Source organism: Coregonus lavaretus (assembly GCF_964263955.1).
Source record: "Coregonus lavaretus genome assembly, chromosome: 23".
In the NCBI taxonomy this organism is placed as follows: domain Eukaryota; kingdom Metazoa; phylum Chordata; class Actinopteri; order Salmoniformes; family Salmonidae; genus Coregonus; species Coregonus lavaretus.
The window spans coordinates 35,408,586-35,418,737 of record NC_140010.1 but is presented as its reverse complement, the minus strand read 5'-3'; the positions used below and the strand labels follow the sequence as shown (position 1 = coordinate 35,418,737).

The window sequence follows — 10,152 nt, the reverse complement described above, 5'->3', positions numbered from 1 at the left end:
ATAAACCATTTATAAGGCATTTATAAATTCATGAGGAAGGAAAATGATGTGGATATATTGAAGCAACATCTCAAGACATCAGTCAGGAAGTTATAGCTTGGTCGCAAATGGGTCTTCCAAATGGACAATGACCCCAAGCATACTTCCAAAGTTGTGGCAAAATGGCTTAAGGACAACAAAGTCAAGGTATTGGAGTGGCCATCACAAAGCCCTGACCTCAATCCTATAGAACATTTGTGGGCAGAACTGAAAAAGCGTGTGCGAACAAGGAGGCCTACAAACCTGACTCAGTTACACCAGCTCTGTCAGGAGGAATGGGTCAAAATTCACCCAACTTATTGTGGGAAGCTTGTGGAAGGCTACCCGAAGCGTTTGACCCAAGTTAAACAATTTAAAGGCAATGCTACCAAATACTAATTGAGTGTATGTAAACTTCTGACCCACTGGGAATGTGATGAAAGAAATAAAAGCTGAAATATATCATTCTCTCTACTATTATTCTGACATTTCACATTCTTAAAATAAAGTGGTGATCCTAACTAACCTAAGACAGGGCATTTTTACTAGGATTAAATGTCAGGAATTGTGAAAAACTGAGTTTAAATGTATTTGGCTAAGGTGTATGTAAACCTCCGACTTCAACTGTATCTCCAGTGGTGTTTTTCCATGTTGTATTTGTCTTAAACATGAGCTGGTTAAAAAAGGAGGAGGACTATGTTTCACCAGTGACTGGTAAAGTAAAAGTTGAGCTGTGATGTGGGCTGATGTGGCAAAAATGCCAGGGCTGAATTGTTGTCCCAGTCAGCCCCTGCCTGGCACTCCATTGACTTGTTTTTATTCACTTCCTCTGTGAGTACAAGGGTTGAGAGGAGGGTAGCCCACTCTTATTACATGATCTAGCCTGGACCGGTTCGAACCTGTATCATACTCAAGAGACACTTCCTCAACAGTGTGCAATGCACCGGTGCAGCAAACAACCAAATCCAGACATAGCTGGAAATCCAGCATGACTTCAGTCGATAGCGAGTTTCACCAACGGTTCTAGATTCCTAACGTCTTCATATTTCACTATTAGGCTGGCTATCTAGCCTAGCTTACAGACAGACAGGACGAGAGGGAGAGAGCTAGCAAGGATTGTTACATTGTGTAGCCTACAGGTGCAGCAGTTATGATGTGCCGGATACAATGTATTCATTTACAGACTGAAAAGTAGTAATTGCTAGATAGTTACTGAACAAATGGTTACAGTTCAAAGCTTACGAATGAGTTATATTGTAACATAATGTTCACGCGGGAGAAACATTCGATCAAGTATGCGGTGGTGCACTAGTTTTCATCATTGGGCCTTTCTCGAATTTGGTGGCATCTGAGATAAGCACGTTGTGTCTTTAGGACGTTGATCTGTCGCATCCACCATTAAGAAAAGCCGGTAATAGCGGTTTAATGTTCTAGTTCGACCATCCTTTTCTTTGAATTACATGCGTACGGAGTAAGACGTTCTGCGCATATTCTTCACGTAGCTAGTGTTTCTCAGGTAGCCTATGCAGAACGGCTGGTATTGAGAATGGTCCTGACAATTGCACTGTCACGAACATAATGTTCTTGGTCTTAATCTTTATTCCATAGATGATGGTTTAATTATTTGAGCTGAATCTTCGGAAGGAACTGTCTGGACCGTAAAAGTGGAATTAACGTCACCAAGATAGTAAGTATGGTAGTTTTTTCTCGAATTTACCACGCTTTAAAAACTGTAAATACATAATTTATATTTGTTTGATGTTGATTGTCATAATGTGCGGTTATCCCAGGGTAGTTTATTTAGGCTATAGCAAGTGGCAAGATAATTTAAATTGTTAACGAACGCACTGTAAATGTTTAACTCTATGCACATGCTTTAGTTGAGTTACAGTTTAAGTTTACCCTACGTTACAGCAAGTCACCTGACCTCAGAGTCAGACAACAACAGAAAAATGAATGCGCAAGATCTCTAGAATAATTTCAAGAGTTTAACATTTGTCTAATAGTTTATATTTCCTAAGTTAAATTCTGTAAATATTTTCGATCAGTAGCCTAGGTTTATTCCACAACTGGCCTCTCTGCTCCCGGTCTCTTTTTTAGACCAGTGCTGTCTGCGGTCTACACGCTGTCTCACCTTCTACAGATCCTCCGCTTTGATTATATGCAAAACGTCTTTGATGATGGCTTACTGGGATGTCACCTTAAATCATTTTAGATTAATATTATACTATAGCTATAAATATAGCCTATAGGCTAATAGCCTATAATATCAAAATATGTATTGATATTACTGTAAATCTTTAGTTCAACTATTAAAGGAAATTATGAATGAAACTAAATATCATCAAGTTAATGATCATCAAGTGATAAATCAAGTGACAATATTTGTGTTAGAATACTGGTAAGGAAAAGTGTATGGCATAAAATCACTCTTAATAGTGTAGAAACAGTAATAATCATATTAACTATTAACAGTAGTTATCATTATGTAGGCTACCTAGTTTGGGCAATGTATCATCACTGTCATAAAACAATTTTAAACATATTATTTTTACCCTGGGAGAAAAGGATCAGAGAGAGTTAGAGTAAGGTAGCTTAGTGGGTAAGAGCGTTGTGCCAGTAACCGAAAGGTCGCTGGTTCTAATCCCCGAGCCGACTAGGTGAAAAATCTGTCGATGTGCCCTTAAGCAAGGCACTTAACCCTAATTGCTCCTGTAAGTCGCTCTGGATAAGAGCGTCTGCTAAATGACTAAAAAAAAAAAAAAGTTACAACACTGGTAAATACAGGAAGTGCTCCCACATGCTGAAGCTGGGCACAATTACCATTGCTTCTTAAAATGGCACACCAAGATGATAAACTTCTCAATGACTTACAATAGTTGGTAGACTAACATCAAAGTAACCTTTGCCATTCCAGTATCCACATGTCATAACTAGTCTAGACCAGATGTAGACTCTTGGCTTTGTCATCAGATGTTTTTAAATTCTTTATAGAGATGCATGAAAGAGAGTAATAAGCCGATGTCATTACTAATGCTGTTTTATCTTTTATGGGCCACTTTGACATGGAGAGCCATTCAATTTAGTTATAACAAATAATGGTATTAACCTTTATTACCTTTTTAACCTTTATAACCATACCAAGTACAAACATTTACCAACAAAAATCGATTTGTTACCAAACAAAAACACACATTTGAAATGCTTGTTTTTTTATTTCTAATTAGCTTGTTTGAGAAATAAGTGCTTTCCATACTAGCTAAATGCCCGGTCCTCTTCCATTGCAGGAATGTTTACCATCACTGAGTTAGCATCGCTGAATGACATCCAGCCGACCTACCGCATCCTAAAACCATGGTGGGACGTCTTCATGGACTACCTGGGGGTGGTCATGCTCATGTTGTCCATCTTTGCCATGACGATGCAAATCACAAAGGACCAGGTGGCGTGCCTTCCCTGCCTGGAGGAAGCGGAGGAGGCGGCAGCAGGTCCAAACTCTTGCACAACTCAAAGTCAGCAAGAAACCACCTCATCAGCAGTTAGTATGACGACAGCGCATGCTACACCAATGGCCACTAAATATCTACCAGACAGTGCAGTACACAAGATCCATAACACCCAACCCATTGTTGTGAAGCAAGAGAGCAAAATGCAGCAACCCGAGCCCACAGGGATCCGAACCAACTTAGATTATCAGCAGTACATCTTTGTCAACCAAATGTGTTACCATGTTGCCTTGCCCTGGTACTCAAAGTACTTCCCGTACCTTACTCTCATTCACACCCTTGTGCTTATGGTCAGTAGTAACTTCTGGTTCAAATACCCCAAGACAAGCTCAAAGATTGAACACTTTGTGTCCATTCTCGGACGATGCTTTGAGTCTCCGTGGACTACAAAGGCTTTGTCCGAGACAGCCTGTGAGGATTCTGAGGAGAACAAACAGAGACTGACTGGCACCACTTCAGCACCGAAACAGGTATCACAGGAAAATAAAGACGAAAATTCTGCCAACACATCTACTCCTATGCTTGGCAATACAGGAGTCAAGTTCTCAGCAGATAAGCCCGTTGCTGAGGCCCCAAGTATGACTATCCTGGACAAGAAAGATGGAGAGCAGGCCAAGGCTCTTTTTGAGAAGGTGAGAAAATTCCGTGCCCATGTGGAGGACAGCGATTTCATCTACAAGCTCTACGTAGCTCAGACCGTGGTCAAAACGGTCAAGTTCATTTTGATTCTGTCATATACGTCAACTTTTATGGCTGCCATCGACTTTCGCCACAAATGTGAGCCCGATATCAAACACTTAACTGGATATAAGCAGTTCTTTTGTACCCACAACATGGCTTTCATGCTGAGAAAGCTCCTCCTCAGCTACATGGCCCTCATATTGATCTATGGGATGGTGTGCTTGTATTCCCTCCACTGGCTTTTCAGGCGCCCCCTTAAAGAGTACTCATTTGAGAAAGTCAGAGAGGAGAGTAGCTTCAGTGACATTCCTGACGTGAAGAACGACTTTGCGTTCCTTCTGCACATGGTCGATCAGTACGACCAGCTGTATTCCAAACGGTTTGGTGTCTTCCTCTCAGAGGTCAGCGAGAACAAGCTGAGGGAGATCAGTCTGAACCACGAGTGGACATTTGAGAAGCTCAGACAGCTTGTGACCCGAAATGCCCAAGACCAGCAGGAGCTCCACCTCTTCATGCTCTCTGGTCTCCCGAATGCAGTGTTTGACCTCACCGACCTGGAAATACTTAAACTAGAACTAATTCCTGAGGTCAGGTTTTCGGCAAAGGTTTCCCAAATGACCAGTCTGCATGAGCTGCACCTCTGCCACTGCCCCGCCAAAGTTGAGCAGACAGCCTTTGTCTTTCTCCGTGACCACCTCCGCTGCCTTCACGTCAAGTTCACAGATGTCGCTGAGATCCCCACATGGGTTTATTTGTTGAGAAGTTTGAGGGAGCTTAACTTGGTAGGCAATTTAAGCTCAGAAAACAACAAAATGATAGGACTAGAGTCCATGCGAGATTTGAAACATCTAAAGACATTGTATCTGAAGAGCAACCTCACCAAGATGCCTTCAAGCCTCACAGAGCTGTCCCCACACCTGATCAAACTGGTGGTGCACAATGATGGTACTAAACTACTGCTACTGAACAGCCTCAAGAAGATGACAAACCTTGCCGATCTGGAGCTGCACAACTGTGAGCTGGAGAGGATCCCCCATGCTATTTTCAGCTTAACCAACCTTCAAGAGCTGGACCTCAAATCCAACAACATTCGCACCATTGAGGAGATCATCAGCTTTCAGCACCTCAAGAGGTTGACCTGCCTCAAACTGTGGCACAACAAAATCATCACCATTCCAGCCTCCATAGGCCAGGTCAAGTGTTTGGAGTCACTTCACCTTTTGCACAACAAACTGGAGACGCTCCCGCCAGCGCTGTTCCACCTCCCCAAGCTGAGGCACCTGGATGTCAGTCACAACTCCATCACAGTGATCCCGCCGGATGTGGGTCTCCTGCAGAACCTCCAGCACTTCGCCATTAATGCAAACAAGGTGGAGGTGCTGCCCAAGCAGCTGTTCAGGTGCACCAAGCTGAAGGTCCTGTGTCTGAGCAACAATGGCCTCACGACCCTGCCTGAGATGGTGGGTCAGTTGGTGCAGCTCGCTCAGCTGGAGCTGAGGGGAAACTGTCTGGACCGCCTTCCCTCGCTACTGGGGAACTGCCGCCTTCTACGTAAAAACTGCCTCATTGTCGAGGACCACCTTTTTGACACTTTGCCCATAGATGTAAAGGAAAGCCTCAGTCGGGAGACCAATGTGTCCTTTGCGAGTGGCTTATAGCTTAAAATCTCTGATATCCTAAACCCTATTGGTACAGTGATTAACTGAAATGTATATTATTACTCACTGAAGCAATACGCCATGAAAGTGAGATGTTATTCACCAGGAAGTAGCCTTGTAGTTGTATAATTATTTTTGCCTTTTGGAATCGTCTTCAATGGGCAAAAACATGGCACAATGGTCTTCAAGCCAAATACTTAATAAAAGGCATCTGGCAGAAGTAAATTCATCCACAACATGAATATGATTTTATATATATCTTAAATGACTCCGTTTTCACGAATTTGATTATATAACTTCAACCCCATTGTAAAGACATGGGGACATGACCCGGAAGTAAAGCGGAAAGGGCGGTTACTTTCACAGGGTATTGAACCACGTTTTATTGATTATAAATTGCACTATAAGGTTTGTTCCTTGACACGTTTAACTTAATAAAGTGAGAGAGAATGCTTCTCCTCAACGCAGACTGCGTAGCACTATAATCAAGTCATGATTTATTGCATTTATCGTTTCAAAGTAGTATTCTTTCAAATATTTAAGAATGTTCAGGATAAAAAACGCTTTCAGTTGCTTCATAGGGTATTATTGTATAATATTGTTAATGGGAATAGAATTTTAGACTTATTAACAAAAATTGTATTAGCTACTCAGGTATGATGTTAACCATGGGGAATAGCTTTTCGCCTTAATTGCTATTTCTCAGTGAGGGCTTTCATAAGAAAGGCCAAAACAGAAGAGCTCTCATGTTTGTCAAAACACTCACTGTCGTTATTCACATCACCATTCAATGAAAGAACAAATGCTCTCTTTTCAGTAGTAATTCACTTTTATTTAAATAACATTTCCTTAATTTTCTTCAATGACATCCTGCAGCCAAGACATGGTCTGTCAGCAGAGTGACAGTTGTTGTGTGTTGATAAGAGGGGATCCTCAGTCAACTGGGAACTGTTTAGGGCGGCAGGTAGCTTAGTGGTTAAGAGCATAGTGCCAGTAACCGAAAGGTCGCTGGTTCTAATCCCCGAGCCGACTAGGTGAAAAATCTGTCGTTGTGCCCTTGAGCAAGGCACTTAACCCTAATTGCTCCTGTAAGTCACTCTGGATAAGAGCGTCTGCTAAATGACAAAAAAAACTTTTTAAAAATCTGCTTTGTCACAGTCTGGCCTGTATGATCAGACTAAGTTCACTGGGGGAATAGAAGATACGGTCTGAACTTTTACCCGCTCTTGGGGATTACGCTTGAAATTGGGAGTACTTTGCACAATCAATGTTTGCTTTGCTTATAGATTGTTGAATATTTTCTATGGATTACACTCCCCTATCACAGACCATAATAAACCTAATTTATTTTTTAAAGATGCGTGATTGAAAAGGGATGAGGGTTGACAAAAGGGAGACAACAATGGGACAAAGATTGTTATTGCTTTTTTCCAATGTATTTCTGTACTGTACATGAACTGTTCACAAATGCCACCATACCAAATTATTGATCATACGCTCAAAGTCCATTAATTTATGGCACAATAAAACTAGATTTTTAGATAAACTTTTCCAATTCTTGTCACTCTCTGGTTCAATGCATTTCTCAATGGTAATTGGACATTATTTATGGCACCCAGGTCTCACAGCCCACCAACACAACCACCTTGAGAAGATCCAACGATGTGCAACCTGGCCTTGCAGTCCTTGGAGTCCCGCCACACCCACCTCTGCAGATCCTTTGCCCAGAAGCTTGCAAAATCCCATGTCAGTGGCAGATCTACCCGATCCAGTCACAAACTAAACCTTCCCCCATCTCAGACTGACAGATACTACAACAGCGCTATGCCTTACTTTGTGAGACTGCTTAATGCTGCTTCACTTAAAAAGATGAGAGAGGCCTGTAATTTTCATCATAGGTAGACGTCAACTATGACAGACAAAATGAGGAAAGAAAAACCAGAAAATCACATTGTAGGATTTTTTATGAATTTATTTGCAAATGATGGTGGAAAATAAGTATTTGGTCAATAACAAAAGTTTCTCAATACTTTGTTATATACCCTTTGTTGGCAATGACACAGGTCAAACGTTTTCTGTAAGTCTTCACAAGGTTTTCACACACTGTTGCTGGTATTTTGGCCCATTCCTCCATGCAGATCTCTAGAGCAGTGATGTTTTGGGGCTGTCGCTGGGCAACACGGACTTTCAACTCCCTCCAAAGATTTTCTATGGGGCTGAGATCTGGTCCTCTGTAGCTCAGCTGGTAGAGCACGGCGCTTGTAACGCCAAGGTAGTGGGTTCGATCCCCGGGACCACCCATACACAAAAATGTATGCACGCATGACTGTAAGTCGCTTTGGATAAAAGCGTCTGCTAAATGGCATATTATTATTATTATTATCTGGAGACTGGCTAGGCCACTCCAGGACCTTGAAATGCTTCTTACGAAGCCACTCCTTCGTTGCCCGGGCGGTGTGTTTGGGATCATTGTCATGCTGAAAGACCCAGCCACGTTTCATCTTCAATGCCCTTGCTGATGGAAGGAGGTTTTCACTCAAAATCTCACGATACATGGCCCCATTCATTCTTTCCTTTACACGGATCAGTCGTCCTGGTCCCTTTGCAGAAAAACAGCCCCAAAGCATGATGTTTCCACCCCCATGCTTCACAGTAGGTATGGTGTTCTTTGGATGCAACTCAGCATTCTTTGTCCTCCAAACACGACGAGTTGAGTTTTTACCAAAAAGTTATATTTTGGTTTCATCTGACCATATGACATTCTCCCAATCCTCTTCTGGATCATCCAAATGCACTCTAGCAAACTTCAGACGGGTCTGGACATGTACTGGCTTAAGCAGGGGGACACGTCTGGCACTGCAGGATTTGAGTCCCTGGCGGCGTAGTGTGTTACCGATGGTAGGCTTTGTTACTTTGGTCCCAGCTCTCTGCAGGTCATTCACTAGGTCCCCCCGTGTGGTTCTGGGATTTTTGCTCACTGTTCTTGTGATCATTTTGACCCCACGGGTGGGATCTTGCGTGGAGCCCCAGATCGAGGGAGATTATCAGTGGTCTTGTATGTCTTCCATTTCCTAATAATTGCTCCCACAGTTGATTTCTTCAAACCAAGCTGCTTACCTATTGCAGATTCAGTCTTCCCAGCCTGGTGCAGGTCTACAATTTTGTTTCTGGTGTCCTTTGACAGCTCTTTGGTCTTGGCCATAGTGGAGTTTGGAGTGTGACTGTTTGAGGTTGTGGACAGGTGTCTTTTATACTGATAACAAGTTCAAACAGGTGCCATTAATACAGGTAACGAGTGGAGGACAGAGGAGCCTCTTAAATAAGAAGTTACAGGTCTGTGAGAGCCAGAAATCTTGCTTGTTTGTAGGTGACCAAATACTTATTTTCCACCATAATTTGCAAATAAATTCATTAAAAATCCTACAATGTGATTTTCTGGATTTTATTTTCTTCTCAATTTGTCTGTCATAGTTGACGTGTACCTATGATGAAAATTACAGGCCTCTCTCATCTTTTTAAGTGGGAGAACTTGCACAATTGGTGGCTGACTAAATACTTTTTTCCCCCACTGTATATACACTACCAGTCAAACGTTTTAGAACACCTACTCATTGAAGGGTTTTTCTTTATTTTGACTATTTTCTACATGTAGAATAATAGTGAAGACATCAAAACTATGAAATAACACATATTGAATCATGTAGCAACCAAAAAAAGTGTTAAACAAATCAAAATATATTTTACATTTGAGATTCTTCAAATAGCCACCCTTTGCCTTGACGACAGCTTTGCACATTCTTGGCATTCTCTCAACCAGCTTCACCTGGAATGCTTTTCCAACAGTCTTGAAGGAGTTCCCACATATGCTGAGCACCTGTTGGCTGCTTTTCTTTCACTCTGCGGTCAGACTCATCCCAAACCATCTCAATTTGGTTGAGGTCGGTGGATTGTGGTGGCCAGGTCATCTGATGCAGCACTCCATCATTCTCCTTCTTGGTAAAATAGCCCTTACACAGCCTGGAGGTGTGTTGGATCATTGTCCTGTTGAAAAACAAATGATAGTCCCACTAAGCCCAAACCAGATGGGATGGTGTATCACTGCAGAATGCTGTGGTAGCCATGCTGGTTAAGTGTGGCTTGAATTCTAAATAAATCACAGACAGTGTCACCAACAAAGCACCCCCACCATAACACCTCCTCCTCCATGCTTTACGGTGGGAAATACACATGCGGAGATCATCCGCTCACCCACACCGCATCTCACAAAGACACAGCGGTTGGAACCAAAA

General features: G+C 42.3%; 1 protein-coding gene across 1 annotated transcript; it reads left to right on the top strand.

Annotated features, from left to right (window-relative positions):
• Window positions 1–906: 906 nt before the first annotated feature.
• Window positions 907–7,413, top strand: LOC311150445 (volume-regulated anion channel subunit LRRC8D-like). Its single transcript, XM_084187936.1, has 3 exons — window positions 907–1,429; window positions 1,627–1,705; window positions 3,306–7,413. Exon 3 carries the CDS (start codon window positions 3,308–3,310, stop codon window positions 5,861–5,863), a length of 2,556 nt encoding a protein of 851 aa, XP_084044062.1. The 5' UTR covers window positions 907–1,429; window positions 1,627–1,705; window positions 3,306–3,307; the 3' UTR covers window positions 5,864–7,413.
• Window positions 7,414–10,152: the final 2,739 nt, after the last annotated feature.